At 43.7% G+C, this 20,889-nt stretch overlaps 1 protein-coding gene and 1 long non-coding RNA gene across 3 annotated transcripts in view; one reads left to right on the top strand and one right to left on the bottom strand.

Moving 5' to 3' along the window:
- lypd6 (LY6/PLAUR domain containing 6) overlaps positions 1-19,361 on the top strand; it is a 227,070-nt gene extending 207,709 nt beyond the window's left edge. For both annotated transcript variants that reach the window (XM_067987173.1, XM_067987172.1), the window contains exons 5-6: positions 11,438-11,568; positions 14,319-19,361. In XM_067987173.1, the coding sequence (XP_067843274.1) occupies positions 11,438-11,568; positions 14,319-14,486 (299 nt within the window). In that variant the 3' untranslated portion in view covers positions 14,487-19,361. The remainder of the gene's footprint in view (positions 1-11,437; positions 11,569-14,318) is intronic.
- LOC137323561 (uncharacterized) overlaps positions 1-20,889 on the bottom strand; it is a 180,732-nt gene that overhangs the window by 69,559 nt on the left and 90,284 nt on the right. The gene's annotated exons all lie outside the window — the stretch shown is intronic.

Here is a 20,889-nt window from a genome sequence, read left to right as displayed (position 1 = left end):
TGTAAAGGGTATGTGCCACCGTAAAAAAAAATCATGACTTTGAATAGAAGATCTTTTTAGAAAACATTATTCAGGGTATATAACAAACAGAACAAATGTACAAAATAATGGATAATTGTAACAAGGCGAGGATTTTTAATTAAACAAAACTGGTTATAGAAATTTCAGAAGTAAACATGTCACCAGAGAAATGGGGACATCCTGATTGAGACACAGGGCCCGATTTTACCAGGGGTGCGGGTTCCCGGCAGATGGGCAAGCGGGCGCGTTATGAAATTAGTGGGTTTCCCGCGCGATCGCAGCAGGCAACGCACTAATTGGATCCACTTACCTGCTCCTCCGGGTTCCCCGCTGCTGATCTGCGCGTCGGGCGGGCTGCGCATGCGCAGTAAGATCTGTCAGCTGGAGGCGCTCTATTTAAAGGGGCAGTCCTCCACTGACAGATGCTGCAAGAAATAGCAAACATGACTGCATGGAGCAGCCCAGGGGGACGGCTGCTCCCAGTTTAATGATCCCGCACCCCAGGTATCAATACATGGGGTGAGGAGGAGGGGGAGGACAGAGATCTTCCACCCGGTGGGCGGGAGGAAGCGGCCTGCCTCTGCCACCATGAAGGCCTGGCTCGAGGTGGCAGAGGGGGTCACCCGCGCCACCAACATATCGCCCACCTGCACACAGTGCAGGAGGCGGTCCAATGACCTCAGTAGGCCAGCCACAGTGAGTACACGTAGTCTTTCCCCTATACTCCATCTGCCACTCACTGCCCCCACCCCACATCTCCTTCGGCACTGCCAACACTACTCTGTTACATCACCCCTCATACCCACTCAAACCCCATCCTCATCTTACCTGCACCTACTCACCTCGCCAGTACTCACCCCGCCACTACCACGCAACCCAATCCTCATACAATCTCATGGCTCCATCCCATACTCACCCTCTCGTGCATCTCTCTCACGGCCAGCCTCACTCAACCTGCCACCACCTGTGCTGCAGCCACAGGGCATGCATCACATATGTGCAGTAGGCAGCGTAAGGCAAAAGTGTCGTGAGCATGAAGGGGATGCACAAGGGTGTTTGAGGGTTTGTCATGAGTGTTACTTCTATTGAATTTCAGAACAACTCACATCACACATTCTATTGGCACCACTACTGCCATGTCTTCGCGAATCCTGTCCGGTTTGTGCAATAATGCCCGCTCCTGGGTATCACTATGAGGACGCACCACTGATGCCACCCATTGTGTCACTGCAGAGTGGGTGTAGGTGTATTTGCAGGGCTCTTCTGCGCAGACGACTGAGAGACATCGGCGATGTCCCCAGTGGCACCCTGGAAGGCTACGGAGGAGAAGTTGTTGAGGGCAGTGGTGACTTTGACAGCGACAGGTAGGAAGATGGTGCACGGGCCAGCTGGGAGCAGCTCAGCATGAAAGAGGCTGCAGATGTCCACGGCTACATGTCGAGTGACTCTGCGCCTCCGTGTGCACTGCTGCTCAGAGAGGTCCAGGAGGCTGCGCCTCGGTCTGTGGACCCTGTGGTGAGGGTAGTGCCCTCTGCGACGCATCTCTCTCTGCGGTTGCCCTCCCTCCTGCTGTACAGGTGGATGTGTCACAGCACTCTGTTGTGGAGCTCCACGTGTCAGAGGTGGACAGCGTGGATGATGAGGCTGGCGAGGCTGGTGATGCTGTTCGCCCTCTGAGGAGGTCATGACTGCAGCTACGGCGGCCCCCATCCGCAAGATGTACATCTGAGGGGGTCCGCAAGGTAGGTACATGTCTCCGGACCCCGGGGTAAGTGTGCAGGTTGGTGACTTTGACCGTCAGGAGGAGGGTGGTGGAGGCCAAAATTTGTCCCAAGTGACAGAGTGGCCTCCTGCAATGGGTGAGGGTCTCCGCCCACCCCCCCCCCCCCCCCACCTGTCAAATGGACCTTTGCAGCTGCCACAGGCTGACAGCTGCAACACGTCCATTCCAGCTGGGAGTGTTTCCCCCAGTATGGGAAACAGTCCCATGTTGCTCAAAAATCACACACAGTCCCTTAATCAGGTCAGTTAATGACCTGAAATAGCAAAGTAAACAGCGTCAAGTGGCATACCGCTGGCTTTAATTGCCTGCGGGATTCCCACCAGTGGGGGCTGCGCGTGCACGCCCGCGCGTCAGCGGGGAACCCGGAAGTGGGAGGGATCGAGGCGCGATCCGGTCCCGCTCCTGGATTTCGCAATTTTCGAGGCCCCCCCGCTGAGAACGCACCCGAGAGCGGGTGCTAAAATCGGGCCCACAGACTCTGTAAATGACAGGCCAGATGATGGAGATGAGGGTGACTGTCTCTGGTTCGGATGTTTTTCTCTCCAGTCTCTCCCTCTCTTCTAGTGTTTATATATTTTGTCCAGGTTTACTTCCCTATCACTTGACAGATGAGATTTGATCCGCAGAAGTATATCAAGGTGATTTTGTTTTTATATTATCCATAAGGCTGAAGCCACGCTCACAATCAGCACTTGAAGCTTGAAATGTTGCACGTATATCCATGCATTGTGAAACCATTTTGTACAGTGAAAGTCACCATGTCCTGAAATGTTTTCAATGACTTTATTTCAATCTTCTCTGCAATTAAGTACATGTAGTCATTGTATTGGCTCACAATGAGCTGTTTCTCATCCATGATGTTTTGCCCAGAAGACCTTACTTGACCAAGGATCAGGATTTGTCTGTTTTTGTCAAACATCTTTTCAGTATTCTCCGTGCCAAATTCATAGCTGGTTTGTTGTGGTGCAAGTGAAGCAAAATCGAAAGCGGACCGTTCATTGAGTTCATTTTCTGGGAACCTTTTTTCCATATCATCACATGGTCGGGATATGAATGTCAGAATGGAATCTCCCTTGAATGGCTCATCTCTTGTACATGATGCAATTAGAGTGGCTAAGAGTGGCTCGGTAGCACCACTACTGACCGAGCTGGCCGAGTCCTGAAGGACATAGCTGCCAGACTGGGCCTGCGGCAGGTGGTGAGCGAACCAACACGAGGGAAAAACTTACTTGACCTCGTCCTCACCAATCCACCTGTCGCAAATGCATCTGTCCATGACAGTATTGGTAGGAGTGACCACCGCACAGTCCTCGTGGAGACGAAGTCCTGCCTTCGCACTGAGGATACCATCCAATGTGTTGTGCGGCACTACCACCGTGCTAAATGGGATAGATTCAGAACAGATCTAGCAGCTCAAAACTGGGCATCCATGAGGCTCTGTGGGCCATCAGCAGCAGCAGAATTGTATTCCAGCACAATCTGTAACCTCATGGCCCAGCATATTCCTCACTCTACCATTACCAACAAGCCAGGGGATCAACCCTGGTTCAATGAGGAGTGTAGAAGAGCATGCCAGGAGCAGCACCAGGCGTACCTAAAAATGAGGTGCCAACCTGGTGAAGCTACAACTCAGGACTACGTGCATGCTAAACAGCGGAAGCAACATGCTATAGACAGAGCTAAGCGATTCCATAACCAACGGATCAGATCAAAGCTCTGCAGTCCTGCCACATCCAGTCGTGAATGGTGGTGGACAATTAAACAACTAACGGGAGGAGGAGGCTCTGCAAACATCCCCATCCTCAATGATGGCGGAGTCCAGCATGTGAGTGCAAAAGACAAGGCTGAAGTGTTTGCAACCATTTTCAGCCAGATGTGCCGAGTGGATGATCCATCTCAGCCTCCTCCCAATATCCCAACCATCATAGAAGCCAGTCTTCAGCCAATTCGATTCACTCCACGTGATATCAAGGAACGGCTGAGTGCACTGGACACAGCAAAGGCTATGGGCCCCAACAACATCCCGGCTGTAGTGCTGAAGACTCGTGCTCCAGAACTAGCTGCGCCTCTAGCCAAGCTGTTCCAGTACAACTACAACACTGGCAGCTACCCGACAATATGGAAAATTGCCCAGGTATATCCTGTCCACAAAAAGCAGGACAAATCCAATCCGGCCAATTACCGCCCCATCAGTCTAGTCTCCATCATCAGCAAAGTGATGGAAGGTGTGGTCGACAGTGCTATCAAGCGGCACTTACTCACCAATAACCTGCTCACTGATGCTCAGTTTGGGTTCCGCCAGGACCACTCGGCTCCAGATCTCATTACAGCCTTGGTCCAAACATGGACAAAATAGCTGAATTCTAGAGGTGTGGTGAGAGTGACTGCCCTTGACATCAAGGCAGCATTTGACCGAGTGTGGCACCAAGGAGCCCTAGTAAAATTGAAGTCAATGGGAATCAGGGGGAAAAGTCTCCAGTTGCTGAAGTCGTACCTAGCACAAATCATCTCAGCCCCAGGGAATTGCTGCAGGAGGTCCTCAGGGCAGTGTCCTAGGCCCAACCGTCTTCAGCTGCTTCATCAATGACCTTCCCTCCATCATAAGGTCAGAAATGGGGATGTTTGCTGATGATTGCACAGTGTCCAGCTCCATTCACAACCCCTCAGATAATGAAGCAGTCCGAGCCCACATGCAGCAAGACCTGGACAACATCCAGGCTTGGGCTGATAAGTGACAAGTAACATTCGTGCCAGACAAGTGCCAGGCATTGACCATCTCTAAGAAGAGAGAGTCTAACCACCTCCCCTTGACACTCAACGGCATTACCATTGCCAATTCCCCCACCATCAACATCCTGGGGGTCACCATTGACCAGAAAGATAACTGGACCAGCCATATAAATACTGTTGCTACAAGAGCAGGTCAGAGGCTGTGTATTCTGCGGCGAGTGACTCACCTCCTGACTCCCCAAAGCCTTTCCACCATCTACAAGGCACAAGTCAGGAGTGTGATGGAATACTCTCCACTTGCTTGGATGAGTGCAGCTCCAACAACACTCAAGAAGCTCGACACCATCCAGGACAAAGCAGCCCGTTTGATTGGCACCCCATCCACCACCCTAAACATTCACTCCCTTCACCACCGGTGCATGTGGCTGCAGTGTGTACCATCCACAGGATGCACTGCAGCAACTCGCCAAGGCTTCTTCGACAGCAGCTCCCAAACCCGCGTCCTCTAACACCTAGAAGAACAAGGGCAGCAGGCACATGGGAACAACACCACCTGCACGTTCCCCTCCAAGTCACATACCATCCCGACTTGGAAATATATCGCCGTTCCTTCATCGTCGCTGGGTCAAAATCCTGGAACTCCCTTCCTAACAGCAGTGTGGGAGAATCTTCACCACACATTCTGCAGCGGTTCAAGAAGGCGGCTCACCACCTCCTTCTCAAGGGCAATTAGGGATGGGCAATAAATGCTGGCCTCGCCCACATCCCATGAACAAAATGAATTTTAAAAAATTAGATGTTTCACTGTGTTGCACCAGAAGACTGTCTCGCTGAGATACTGTCCTCTGATCCTGTGGATCTTGGCCCTCATTAACAGTATAGTTTTGATTATTGTTGAACTACTCTTCTGAAAGCATTTGCACAATTCTGTTAGCTCACACAGAATATCATTCAATGCCACTATGCTGATACGGTAAATAGAGTCTGAGAGCTTCTTCAGGCAATATTTGGCAGCTGGGTCATTGTTTCTTCATGCTCAAAGTATTGAAGTATGCTCAAAGCATCATAATTGCTCATCGGAGCACTGACAGCAAAATGTCTCGATAGCCACCTCACTTCATTTAGAGGTCGAAAGGACACAGCTTCACATTCTGTGACATTTGCAATTTCTTCAAATTGTCCTTTCGAACTGAAGATCTGCAGAAAACTGTATAAATGGTTCTCAGCAATGTCTCTATTTTCTTTATCATTAGTACTTACAAACAGTTGTTCAAGAACAAGTAAAAGGGAAAAGCGTAGAGCAGCAGAAAGAAAGTGTACTTTAGGCAATACAGATATAGTGAAAACTAGAAGGCGTAAGGCGATTAACCCAGCATCAAAGCTGAAGGTCAGACTAGGATGTGTGGCCCAACTAAGAGTTCTATATACAAATGCACGGAGTATAAGGAATAAATTAAATGAACTACAGGTTCAAATTCAAATTGGAGGGTATGACATGATAGCTATTACTGAGACATGGCTGCAGGATGGTCAGGATTGGGAACTAAATATACCGGGTTATAAGGTCTACAGGAGAGATAGGGAAAATGGAAGAGGGGGAGGAGTAGCCTTCCTGATTAGAGATGAAATCACTTCAGTGATAAAGGAGGATATAACGAGAGGTAAGCAGCCAACAGAGACCTTCTGGGTTGAATTGAGAAATAGGAAAGGATCTAAGACTATAGTGGGAGTTGTGTATAGGATCCCTGGCAGCAGCTCTGAAGTGCTAGATTGTATAAATGCAGAGATTAGACAAGCTTGTAACAAAGGCATAGTGGTCTTAATGTGGGACTTTAACCTTGACATAGATTGGGAAAAGCAGACTGGCAACTGTCAGAAAGGTAGCGAATTTCTTGAGTGTGTCCGGGATAGTTTTCTGCAGCAGTATGTCCTCGAGGCAACAAGGAGACAAGTCATACTAGATTTAGTAATGAGAAATGAAGCAGATTTAGTTAACTGTGCGTGAACATCTGTCCAATAGCGATCATAACATGATCGAGTTCAATGTGGTGTTTGAAAGGGAAAAAAGTGAATCAGCTGCTAAGATTCTAGACTTGGGTAAGGCCGACTTCAATGGGATGAGACAGAGACTGTCCACAGTAAACTGGGCAAATCTGTTAAAGGGTAAAACGACTGATGATCAGTGGGAAATGTTTAAAGAAACATTTAACGAGATACAGAACCGGTTTATACCCCTGAGGGGCAAGAACTCTACTTGCCAAAAAAAACAGCCATGGACAACTAAAGAGGTAAGGGACAGTATAAAACATATGGAAAGGGCATACAAAAAGGCAAAAAATGGCACAGATCCTGGCGAAAGGGAAAGATACAAAGATCAACAAAGGGTCACAAAACATATAGTAAGAGCTACAAAAAGAGAGTATGAAAAGAAATTTGCAAGGGATATCAAAACCAATACGAAGAAGTTTTATAGTTATATTAGGAAAAAGAGGGTGGTCAGGAGCAGTGTTGGCCCTTAAAAACTGAAAGTGGGGATATTGTCATTGACAATGGGGAAATGGCGGACATGTTGAACGATTACTTTGCGTCAGTATTTACAGTAGAAAAAGAGGATAGCATGCCGGAAATCCCAAGAAAACTAATATTGAATCGGAGACAGGGACTCGATAAAATTAACATAAGTAAAGCAACAGTAATGAAGAAAATAATAGCACTAAAGAGTGACAAATCCCCAGGACCAGATGGTTTCCATCCCAGGGTTTTAAAGGAAGTAGGTGATTGCAGATGCCCTAACTATAATCTTTCAAAGTTCTCTAGATTCAGGAACTGTCCCTCTAGATTGGAAAATTGCACATGTCACTCCGCATTTTAAGGAGAGAGAAGGAAACCAGGGAATTTTCGACCAGTTAGCCTAACATCTGTTGTGGGGAAATTGCTGGAGTTTATAATTAAGGATAGGGTGACTGAACACCTTGAGAATTTTCAGTTAATCAGAGAGAGCCAGCATGGATTTGTGAAAGGCAGGTCGTGCCTGACAAACCTGATTGAATTTTTTGAAGAGGTGACTAAAGTAGTGGACAGGGGAACGTCAATGGATGTTATTTATATGGACTTCCAGAAGACATTTGATAAGGTCCCACGTAAGAGACTGTTAGCTAAGATAGACGGCCATGGAATCGAGGGAAAAGTATGGACTTGGTTAGGAAATTGGCTGAGCGAAAGGCGACAAAGAGTAGGGATAATGGGAAGGTACTCGCATTGGCAGGATGTGACTAGTGGAATCCCGCAGGGATCTGTCTTGGGGCCTCAATTATTCACAATATTTATTAACGACTTAGATGAAGACATAGAAAGTCTCATATCTAAGTTTGCCAATGACACAAAGATTGGTGGCATTGTAAGCAGTGTAGATGAAAACATAAAATTACAAAGGGACATTGATAGATTAGGTGAATGGGCAAAACTGTGGCATTCAATGTAGACAAATGTGAGGTCATCCACTTTGGATCAAAAAAGGATAGAAGAGGGTACTTTCTAAATGGTAAAAAGTTAAAGACAGTGGATGTCCAAAGGGGTTCAGGTACATAGATCATTGAAGTGTCATGAACAGGTGCAGAAAATAATCAATAAGGCAAATGGAATGCTGGCCTTTCTATCTAGAGGACTGGAGTACAAGGGGGCAGAAGTTACGCTGCAGTTATACAAAACCCTGGTTAGACCGCACCTGGAGTTCTGTGAGCAGTTCTGGGCACTGCACCTTCGGAAGGACATATTGGCCTTGGAGGGAGTGCAGTGTAGGTTTACTACCTGGATGATACCTGGACTTCAAGGGTTAAGTTACAAGGAGAGATTACACAAATTGGGGTTGTATTCTCTAGAGTTTTGAAGGTTGAGGGGTGATCTGATCGAAGTTTATAAGATATTAAGGGGAACAGATAGGGTGGATAGAGAGAAACTATTTCCACTGGTTGGGGATTCTCGGAGTAGGGGCCACAGTCTAAAAATTAGAGCCAGACCTTTCAGGAGTGAGATTAGAAAACATTTCTACACACGAAAGGTGGTGGAAGTTTGGAACTCTCTTCCGCAAACGGCAATTGATACTAGCTCAATTGCTAAATTTAAATGTGAGATAGATAGCGTTTTGGCAACCAAAGGTATTAAGGGTATCTGGAGTTAGATCACAGATCAGCCATGATCTTATCAAATGGCGGAGCAGGAACGAGGGGCTGAATGTCCTACTCCTGTTCCTATATTCCTATGTTCCCACGTTCCTACTTTGTTCCAGGAAACAACTATTCCCAAATCTTCTCGATGGACCACATAGTGTTGCTCTACTAAATGCGGAATGGACTGGTTAAGCCGTGTGGTCACACCATTATTTTTTCCCAGCATAACAGAAGCACCAACTGAAGTGAACATCACCATTTTCATCATGTCCAGCTGATTCAGAGTGTAGAAGGCTTTGATAGTCATTGTAATAGCCAGTGCATTGCAAGCAGTTAACTTAACAATTCCACCGAACACTGTCTTGTGCACTGCAGAAGCCGCTTCCCAGAACATGAAATAAATGATAAGAATCTTGCTGACCGAAATATCTGCGCTCTCATCAATAATTAGTGTATGAAATAAAGTTTGGCGAATCTCTGACATAATTTCTGCGTGGACAACACTGTTGGTTGATTCCAAAAATTCAAAGGCATAGTTTTTGCTCCATCAGCTCGCTGGTACCTAGAGATGTTTAGCCATGTGGTCATGTATATGTTGCACAGAGTGCATGGAGTTGTTCATTTGTACTCCAAGTAGTACATTGTCTATGAGAATCTTTATTTCAGCTGGCTTCAATCGTTGTCTCTCCGTCGGTCCATTCTCTCTGTCAGCAGCAGTTTCTGTGAACATTTTCTGCAAGCTGAATCCCAGTGAGCGAGAATTTCTGTTTCTGAGAACAACCACAGCAGATTCATGTGATTTGTTTGATGAATGCCTCTTCATATAGTCTAACTTCCATACGTCTTCCCATTTCTTGCCAGTGGAGAAATCACCTGATATTTTTGCTCCAGCACACATTTTGCAAATCAAGCCCACATCTGCACTATATTGGAATATCTTTCTCAGTTGTACATGGGTCTTGCTTCTCGATTCATGAGATTCCGCATCTACAGTTTCATCCAGCCACTGTTCTTTGAATGCGAGACAGGATAGCTCTATTGTTAGCTGATGCTGTTGCCTTCTGCTTAAACATGGGTATGACGGTATGGCTTAATGGCTCTGATTCAAACAGAAATAAATCGTGTGCAATCAGAAATTTTAAATTGAGTCAGAAATACAAAATAGTTGTCAAATCAGTCAGTGTGAATTTGGGGATAGGGAACAGTTTAATTAAAGCTCCCCCCACCTCCATTGAATCCTCAGCAGGGTTTAAATAAATTATTGCTTTACAATTGTACATCTTGCAGGTCTCATTAGATTTGGCTGCCTCTATGTAAGGCAGGGAGCAGTTTGGACATGCACACTGTGCACCAAACTGCTTCCTGCCCTACATAGAAGCCCCAACCCAACTCAGCCCAGCCAGTGCTCCCAACAAAACATCGCCAGTGCCCCCAACTAAACTCAGCCCAGCCAGTGCCCCCAACAAAACTCAGCCCAGCCAGTGCCCCCAACAAAACTCAGCCCAGCCAGTGCCCCCAACTAAACACCACCCAGCCAGTGCCCCCAACAAAACTCAGCCCAGCCAGTGCCCCCAACTAAACTCAGCCCAGCCAGTGCCCCAACTAAACTCGGCCCAGCCAGTGCCCCCAACTAAACTCAGCCCAGCCAGTGCCCCCAACTAAATTCAGCCCAGTCACCAGTGCCCCCAATGATTAGGCTTACACACGTGAAACCACACCACAGCAAGAATCACCATCTTAAGTACACCAAAGGGCAAAAGCAATCATATACCCATAAACACAAACAGTACATACACTTCACTATGGGTAATCCTAAAATTACAAAATCTAACATAATAATGGAACTCCAAGTTGATTGCATGCTGATAATGTACCTCAGAATTCATTCACTGCTGTAATCTACAAGAGTGAAGCAGGAGTGATTGTAGTTACAAGAGTGATATTCAGATAATAACTTCCATATGTTTGCTGAGGACACCCAGCTTTACCACTCCACGCTGCCCATGATTAATTATTACATCGCGTGCCCCCGACCCCCGCCTGACATAGTGGGCAGGTGTCTGGTCCCAGATTTCTGCCTGTACTGGCTTTGAGCCAGCGATTCGATGTTATATAAGAGTGTCCCATAGTGATCGATTTTCCCTAGCCTTTGCCTTCCGGTATGAGCGAGATGGGGAACTCACTAGTATGAACTGAAGACTCAGCACTCAGCGCAGAAAGTGTTCGATATGCCTGTGCACAGCTCACGTTGTACTTTGTTTGAAAATGTGCTTGCCACGAACAGTTATCCTTTTCCCGTATAGTGGTTGTAATTCTACTGTACATCAAAGACATCAATGGTCTAAAGTATTCAAAATCATTTTGAATGTTCTCAACTACCTCTCAAAAAATACAAAAGAATCCTATAGTCGAACCATAATTTGTATATATTTCTCAGAATGATAGCCAACAAGATCTGATGTGTGAAATTGCAAATACTATTCTTGTATATTGCCCTAAGTATATAGTACAAAGCGCTAGTTTTTTATTAAATTAAAGGTATGCTTAGAAATTATATCTTGAGCATTGTTCATGTTTGCTAAAATTTACATTTCGTGTTACCTCTTCTATTTGTGTGTGTTGATAACCAGTTCTCCAGTCTGTCTAATTCTCCACACTAAGTTCTGTATCACTATCCAATGTATGATCAGAGTTAATGAACCTTCTCATGACTTGCATTTTCTTCCTTTCTTTCTAGAAACACAGTACTGTTACACAAGGCATAAAATGAATGCAAAGGGAGACAGTACATTGGTCACAAAGCGATGTGTACCACTGAGGGAGTGTTTATCTGTGGGATGCACGGAACCCGATATTGAAGGAAACAAGGTGAATAGGTGCTGTTCCGCATTCATATTTGAAGACGATATTCTACAAGTCTGATATATTCACCTTAATACTGTTATCTTGTGACTGAATACAAAGTATGTAAAAAAGAAAAGATTAGTGAAGACAAATGTAGGTCCCTTACAGTCAGAAACGGGAGAATTTATAATGGGGAACAAGGAAATGGCAGAGCAATTAAACAATACTTTGGTTCTGTCTTCACGGAAGAGGACACAAATAACTTCCCAGAAATGCTAGGGAACCAAGGGACTAATGAGAAGGAGGAATTATAGGAAATTAGTATTAGTAAAAAAAAATAGTGCTGGAGAAATTAATGGGACTGAAAGCCAATAAATCCCCAGGACCTGATAATCTGCATCCCAGAGTACTAAAAGAGGTAGCCATGGAAATAGTGGATGCATTGGTTGTCATCTTCCAAAATTCTATAGGTTATGGAACAGTTCCTGCAGATTGGAGGGTGGCAAATATAACCCCACTATTTAAAAAAGGAGGGAGAGAGAAAACAGGGAACTACAGACCGGTTAGCCTAACATCAGTAGTAGGGAAAATCCTATAGTCTATGATAAAGGATGTGAAAACAGGACACTTAGAAAATATCAACAGGATTAAACAAAGTCAACATGGATTTATGAAAGGAAAATCATGTTTGACAAACCTACTGGAGTTTTTGAGGATGTAACTGGTAGAATAGATAAGGGAGAACCAGTGGATGTGGTTTATTTGGATTTTCAGAATGCCTTTGATAAAGTCCCACATAAGAGGTTAGTGTGCAAAATTAAAGCACACGGGATTGGGGGGAATATACTGACATGGATTGAAAATTGGTTAACAGACAGGAAACAGAGAGTAGGAATAAATGGGTCTTTTTCGGGTTGGCAGGCAGTGACTAGTGGGGTACCGCAGGGATCAGTGCTTGGGCCCCAGCTATTCACAATATATATCAATGATTTGGACGAGGGAACCAAATGTAATATTTCCAAGTTTGCTGATGACACAAAACTAGGTGGGATTGTGAGTTGTGAGGAGGATGCAAAGAGGCTTCAAGGCGATTTAGACAAGTTGAGTGAATGGGCAAATACATGGCAGTTGCAGTATAACGTGAATAAGTATGAAGTTATTCACTTCGGAAGGAAAAACAGAAAGGCAGAGTATTATTTAAGTGGTGACAGATTGGGAAATGTTGATGTATAAAGGGACCTGGGTGTCCTTGTACACCAGTGACTGAAAGCAAACATGCAGGTGCAGCAAGCAGTTAGGAAGGCAAATGGTAAGTTGGCCTTCATTGCAAGAGGATTTGAGTACAGGAGCAAGGATGTCTTACTACAGTTATACAGGGCCTTGGTGAGACCACACCTGGAATATTGAAAGGATATACTTGCCATAGAGGGAGTGCAGTGAAGGTTCACCAGACTGATTCCTGGTATGGCAGGGCTGTCGTATGAGGAGAAATTGGGTCAACTCAGCCTGTATTCACTCGCGTTTAGAAGAATGAGAGGGGATCTCATTGAAACATATAAAATTCTGATAGGGCTAGACAGACTGGATGCAGGAGGATGTTTCACCTGGCTGGGGGGTCCAGAACGAGGGGTCACAGTCTTAGGATACGGGGTAGGACATTTAGGACTGAGATGAGGAGAAATTTCTTCACTCAGAGGGTGGTGAACCTGTGGATTTCTCTACCACAGAAGGCTGTGGAAGCCAAGTCACTGAATATATTTAAGAAGGAGCTAGATAGATTTCTAGACACAAAAAGCATAAAGGGGTATGGGGAGAGAGCAGGAATATGGTATTGAGATAGAGGATCAGCCACGATCATATTGAATGGCGGAGTAGGCTCGAAGGGCTAAATGGCCTCCTCCTGCTCCTATTTTCTATATTCTATGTTAAAAGAGTCCCGATTTTAACTGGGGTGAGGGACGAGAGTAGGTCCGGCTTGCCAAGTGTCAGGCTGCCCCCAGCTCACCAGCGTACGGTCCAGGCCATTTTAACTCCTAGGCCTCATTTAAATATACCAGGCCCGACTTCCTGGAGCCAGTGTCGTCAGGCCAATGGGTGGGAGTCGGGCGAGCGCGGCAGGAACCAGTGGCCAGGAACCCACGGGAACGATCCCCCGGTGGTGGCGGAGTAACTGATCATTGTCGGGGGAGGGAAGCCTAGGGGCTCTTGCCCAGGAAACTTTCTACAAGAAAAATGTACTCGCCTTTTTTGACCCTCTTCTGGGCCCGCTGCTGCTTTGTGCCTGGTGCGAGGGGCCCGCAGACTGGCTAGTACACGACTGTTAAAATTGCACGCAGCCAGCGAGGAGCAAGTAAATAGTTCACTGCAAATATTTGAACCCCTTCCCCCCACACTCTTCTCGGGCCCAGGGGGGATTAAAATCGGGCTGAAGTGTTTAGGCTGGGTGGGTGTCACTTTAAACCCAGTCAGAATACATAAGGGCTCTGGAAATTCTTAAAGATGGTTGGCAGATCCCTTCGGGGAACAGCAGAGCCCAGTTACTCGGGGGCTGTGCTGTTTCTGGAAGTTTCCTTGGTGCAGAGGTGAGAAGCCCTTTGGGACACCCTGAGGTTGTGAAAGGCACCATATAAAAGCAACTTCTTTCTTTACACAAGCTGCTGTTATATGCCGAATACTGGCCTATTCATTTAATGAATGGTCCAGGAGATCACAGAAAATATACAAGTAAATATCCTCACAAAAAATTGAATAACATTCAATGTCATCTTTTTCAGGTCTGCACCTCATGCTGTGAAGGGACAATCTGTAACCTCCCATTACCTAGAAACACCTCCCAAGCAGTATTTGCAACATTATCTCCTATAAATCAAACAGCTCGGCAATCCTCTCACTCTGCAATGACTTTAACGTGCATCAGTCTTCTGTTGCTGCTTGTTGTATAGCTGGTGCTATTTTATGCTTTCATGTACAGCGTTGTCTAACATAGTATTTATTTTTGTATGATACATTTATACAGTGAAATGTCTTATATGCTGTAAAGAAGGGTTAAAAAGTTCTTATTTTCCTCACAGTAAGTATGAATTAAACTGTTTTCTGTTGAAAATGTATGCAGATTTTAAGTTTGAGATAACGTTTTGAAGGAGTGCAAGAATTATGAAAATTTGAAGTCAGTAACTGATATTTATAAGTTGTTTATCCATTATCATGTGTTATGCAGGCATCAATATGGCAAAGAAATAGTCAACACCAAAACTATCTGCTGAATCTCACCAGTATAACATTTGCATTAACTTCTAGAGAAACCGAGTCAGCATTTTGAGTTTGGACAACATGTGAAAGAAAGTCGTAGGAAAAACTGATAATTTACAAGTTTGTTAATGGCAGCTCAAAAAAAAATGTACGTACAATGAGAGCAGCACAAAGATCTTCAAAAGTATTTTCAACCGTAGAACTATCAGTGGCACTAACCTTTGAACTTTGAAGCCCCCTTGTCTAAGATTCCACCCGTCCTGCTCACTCTTTTCACACAATGAGGACTTCTTACAAAACAAGAAGGGTTCAGGCTCTAGGTTACCCCCCCCTCCCCCACATAGCACCACGCAGGTACTTTCAGTCTCACATGTGGGAGGTAGGGTGCTGAAGGTAATAGCGTTACAGCATTATAGAGAGCGATCAAAATCCCAGCACCCGCGGAACTAAAGGATATAATCCTGACACTAGAATTCCTACAAGTGACTCTGTCATTTGTTGGGCAGTTGCCCGCACGGGACTAGTGACAAAAGCATGAATTGTCATAAAAGCTAAATTTAGTTCAAGCACAATTGGGAGATTATAGTACAGCAAACAGGAGATGCAACTGTGGGCATCAAAGTGAGAGATATTGGGGAAAATTTACTTGTTCTTCACCCGGGCGTATTGGATCATATGGGCACAGCGCCCATGAAAAAAATGGGCGTGGAAAATTACAAGCCCATAAGGGGGCCTGGCCAATTTTTCTCTTTGTGCTGATTCAATACATCCAGGTGCAGGAACAGAAGAAGAATCTACCCCATTGTATCACAATCACGATACATGTGAATATGTGACTCATTGTGAACAATCTGCATGTCGTTTCTCACACCAGTATAAAACTTGTTTGGATGGAAAATGACGTACGGACCCTTTGAGCACTGCAGAAACTTTCCTGCTCCAAATTGAAGAAACTTGGCTCTGATATTCTGCGGGGTGTTTCTTCTGGTTTGAAGTTATGACAGAAGACCGGTAGAACCCTCCACAGAGTTTCAGGGCTCTCATTGTGTATTGTACACTGACATTTATTAACTTTCATTTGTTAAAAGAGTTGCTCCAGTACACTCCTAATCCAGAGAATCCTGCCTCCACCCAGATCAACCAGAGAGATAGACAAGAGTGTTAGTGTAAGACTATGGTGCCTGTCACTGCTCCTGTCAAAGGGGGATCAGGTTACAGGTGGTTGGGAAAGCACAACTGTAATCCCCTTTGGCTGTTTACATTTACCCCTGGCATTAAAAGTGCTTTATATAAATGTAAGTTCTTGTTATTATTGAACAGAAGAGGCCATCCTGCACTCTACTTAAAAGATAGCAAACTCATTGATTTATATATGTTTCAGCCACCAGACCAAGCTAACATTATAATCTGTTGACATAAGATTGCTAACAGTTTGACCTGGTGTACTGTTTATTTATTTTTTTGGGGATGGGGGGTGTAGAAGGAGAACAAGCAATAGCTTAAGAGATGACATTGTAAGCACCAGACACCTGAAAGTCTAAAGAAGCTTGCAGATTAACTTTTATTGCTGTTACCAACCACAGTGTGTAAGGCAATATGTGGCATTATCAGTCGAGATAAAGAAGGAAAGATCTTTCATTTATATAACGCTTTTAATGACCTCAGGATTGTCCCAAAATGCTGTACAGCCAATTAAGTAATTTTTTTGAATTGTAGTCAGTGTTGTTATGTAGGAAGCGCAGCAGCCAATTTGCGCATAGCAAGGCCCCACAAATAGCAATGAAATAATGACCAGATCATCTGTATTAGGTGTTGGTTGAGGGATAAATGTTAGCCAGGATACCCGTAGAACTCCTCTGCTCTTCTTCGAATACTGCCGTGGGATCTTTTACATCTACTTGAGAAGGTAGGCCTCGGTTTAACGTCTCATTTGAAAGGTGGCACCTCCAACAGTGCAGCACTCCCTCAGTGCTGCATTGAAGTGCTAGCCTAGATTATGTGCTCAAGTCTCTGGAGTGGGTGATGGCATGATATCAGGAGAAAGAGGCAGTGCAAGGCCAGAATGAAAACTCCAATACACAGTGAAGAAAGAAAGGTTTGGGCCAACGAAAAATCAAAATACAACGGATGCTGGAAATCTGAAATAAAAACAGAAAATGCTGGAAACACTCAGCAGGTCGGGCAGCATCTGTGGAGAGAGAAACAGAGTTAACGTTTCAGCAGTTCTGAAACATCGATCTGAAGCGTTTCCCTCTCCACAGATGCTGCCTGACCTGCTGTGTATTTCTAGCAATTTCTGTTTTATTTTGTATGATGTGAATTAATCTTTTAGTCCCTTTGTGACCTGCTCACTCCTGAGTTATTTAAGTCACGTTCTCTACTGTTTTAAGGTTTCCTGATGAAACTTTTAATTTCTTCTTGTTTCTTAATACAGGGTTTTATCTCTTCCAGGCCACTTGTCTGTTGGCTTTAGTTTATTTTTGAATTTGATTTCCTAATATCCTAACTCACTTAATGGCAGAAACCTACCTTGTCAAACTGTTTATGATAACACGGTTCAACTTTATAAGATTGCATTTCTAGAGAAAACTACTTTGTTTTCCTGGATGTTTCCCTTTCTGCTTTATTTTATTCTGTTAAATCCTTGATGTTTGAAAGAATTTATAAACCTACTTTTAGCCACACCTGCCAACCATCATAACAGATGGGAGGGGAAAAGAAGAAAACAATGGCGATAGAAATTCATAATGGGATATGACCGCCCTCTTCATATGTTTTAAGTGACAGGCTTACCTCAGCTCAGAAGGTTCGTTCATGTGTTTAAAGATAGACCCACAATGGTATAGAGTGGCTGAACTTCCAGTTTGGCTTCAGTAGACATACCCTCTCTTTAGGCACAAAAAAAGTAAACGGCAGTTTCTTTGAAGCTATTCACTGGCCTTGTGGGAGTGTCAGTTTGTCTCACAGTTAATTTTCCCCTTGCCTCTGGATCAAAATCACCTGACGAAGGAGGAAGCCTCCGAAAGCTTGTGATTTTAAACAAAGCTGTTGGACTATAACCGGTGTTGTAAGACTCCTTACATCTGGATCAGAAGATTAGAGAGTCAATGCCCACACTAGGATTTGAGCACAGACTAGCACTTTTAATGCAATACTGAGGGAGTGCTCCATTGTCACACGAGTTTTGTCTGAGGCATGAGATGCGAAACTGAGGTGCTGCATGCCTTTTCAGGTGGACATTAAAAGATATCTACCTGATAGTAGGGTTGGTATCTTGGAAGGATGATATCAAATGGGCCTTCTTCATCCAAATCTATTTTATGATGTACTTCCTTAGGTGATTCTCTTTCAGTGCAGTGACTGGAGTTAAGAAACAGATTTCTCATTGATACATATAGTTAGCTATGCTCACTACTCATCTCAGTGCTTCTGTCGCAAAGAAACTTCAAATACAAATCAATCTAATTCATACCTTTCAATTATTATAGATTTGTCTCCTTTATAAAGCCAGAGTTTAGTCCTTCCAAAGGATGTTCAGTGATTAAGACCACTTAGAAATTTCATTGCACCAGTAAAAATCCATACCCAACTTTGGACTTGGAAATCCTGAAAACAAATTCAGTGCTTGGATTCCTAAACTACTCAAGAGCTGGATTGCAGCCAAGGCTTTCCGTACAGGGAAGACAAGATTCATAAGCAAGCACCTAGTAAACCAATGTCATTTACTATGTTAAATAAGGGAGGGCACTTGACAAAGAGCTGCATTGCCCCTGTTGCCATTTATTTGATATGCAGGAAAAGCAGGAAGAAGTTGGGTGTTCAGTTTCTATTTATTTGAGTTGGAATCAATTAGATACTGTCAAAATCCTTCAACAAAAGACAATCAGCAACTAATGAGTCAAAAGAGTGTTTCAGACAACAGTTCAGACAGTGAAAGCAGCCTCTGTTTTCTAATTGAGTTGCCACTAGCTATAAGGCCTTCCCATTTCTGCCATTAAAATCCCTTTCCATTGGAATGTTCTTTGAAGCAACACTTGGGTAATTCCAAATGTCAACCAACAGTCTAAAAGTAACTAATGCCAATGCTGGTAAGAGTTTTGAAGGAACAAACTATTGTTTTTGGGGTATTTATGTGCTTTATCACAAATTTTGTAATGTAAACATTACCATTCCTTCACTGATGGAAAGAATTTGAATACATGCCACAACACAAGTGCGCGTTTTTTGCCAAACCGTGAATCATATTACTTTCAATGAATACTAATTTCAGTAATTAATACATCTATATATATAATATAATATATATATAAATAATTGTTGCACTCCTACTGCACCGTAGTGACAGGTTGTACTTTGTTTTCGAGTACAAAGTACAAACAGCGAAAGATATGCTGACATCTGCACTCCTTATGCCAACCTGTGGTAATGATTAAATGGATTATTTTTGTAATATCTATCCCTTCAAGTGTTAAATGTATAGTCAACCAACTGGAATGCCAAGCGTTTGCATCACAATTTCACCTGTGTACTTCATTTAAAGCAGGAGTAAATAAACAAGGTATATATTACAGGCTGCTGTGTGTATTTATATAACAAATATATACAGAGCACTATGGTGGAGATCATGTGACTCAGAGAGGCTAAAAAGAGAGCAGTACTGTTACTGACCAGATAAGGACAACATTTTGATCAGATAATTACCTTTGTCTTTATGAAATAGTGTCTTTTTAAAATTATTAAAATCCAAACTGGAAAATAGTCCAAACAATTAACAGTGAAGGTAGAAGATTCTTTAGAGAAACATTGCACATTGGTTTATATCTGGTGCATTTTTTAACACATCATTTACAGTGCTGTAATATGTCTCTGAGAAATGTAGTCACTGTTGTTATGTAGGACGACATGGCAGCCATTTTGCCCACAGCAAAACAACAACAACAACTTGCATTTATATAGGCACTTCACAGGAGCATTATCAAACAAAATTTGACACAGGTGCAGCCTATGCAGCCACAGCCCATCCTGCTTCAACGGTGCCCTATGGCTAAAGAATATACGATCTACAGGATGCATTGCAGCAACTCACCAAGATTACTTAGACAGCACCTCCTTACCCTACAAACTCTACCACCAAGAAGGATAAGAATTCCCTTTCAAGTCACGCACACCCTGACCTGGGCATATGCTGCCATTCCTTTATCGTTGCTAGGTGAAGGACCTGGAATTCCCTACCTAACACCATTGTGAGGGCACCATTACCAGAAGAACTGCAGCAGTTCAAGAAGAAGGCCCATCATCAATTTTTCAGGGTGACTAGAGATGGGTAATAAATGCAGCCTTACCCACATCACCCACGTCTGGAGAACAAATTAAAGAAAATTAAGCCAATCGATCCCCTGATTTCAATAGCAATCTTAGCAACTTCATTTTGTGTTGGACAAGATTGAATCAGTACAAAATGGATTAAACTTAATACCCAACTATGTCCAGTTCATGCATATTAAACTTAAGTCCAGTTCATGCATTCTTAGGCTTATCTGAAGTTTTAGTCCAGGCTTCAGTTAGATGCTCTGTGTAAATTTAACGCTTACATGTAAGATGCCTCTCGTCCTTCCTTTAATCATTATACAAGTACATTTGGAATATTTATGCTGTAAATTTAATTGTTTACCACTTATCTTTGATTTTTAATGAGATGGATAAATGGAACATGAAAAGAGATACTGAACTTTTCACTGCACTTCAAAAAGGAGTTAATTGTGCAAAGAACTATGAAATGTTTTGATATGAAAAGTGTATAAATGCAAGTGTTATTTATTATTCTAGAGCAGCAATGTAGAGCAATTAATACTTGATAAATCACATGTACTACATCCCACATCAAGCTCGAATTACTTCATGGTAATAGACCTAGTGGTATCTGTCTTCCTTTAGCACTGAGACAGCTCATTTATTTTCTCTTAAAAAAAAATCCCTCTATGAGCTGAAAATCTGTGAAAGCTTCATTTTTTGTATTTTATAACTTGCATAAGGTGATTATCTTGGCTAAAGAGAGTTCTGTGAAATTCAAAGGGCTATAAATTTGGTGGGTGAACA

Source organism: Heptranchias perlo, chromosome 7 (genome assembly GCF_035084215.1).
Source record: "Heptranchias perlo isolate sHepPer1 chromosome 7, sHepPer1.hap1, whole genome shotgun sequence".
Lineage (NCBI taxonomy): Eukaryota > Metazoa > Chordata > Chondrichthyes > Hexanchiformes > Hexanchidae > Heptranchias > Heptranchias perlo.
Note: the sequence above shows the minus strand (reverse complement) of the source record. Positions and strands in the feature narration are given on the sequence as shown.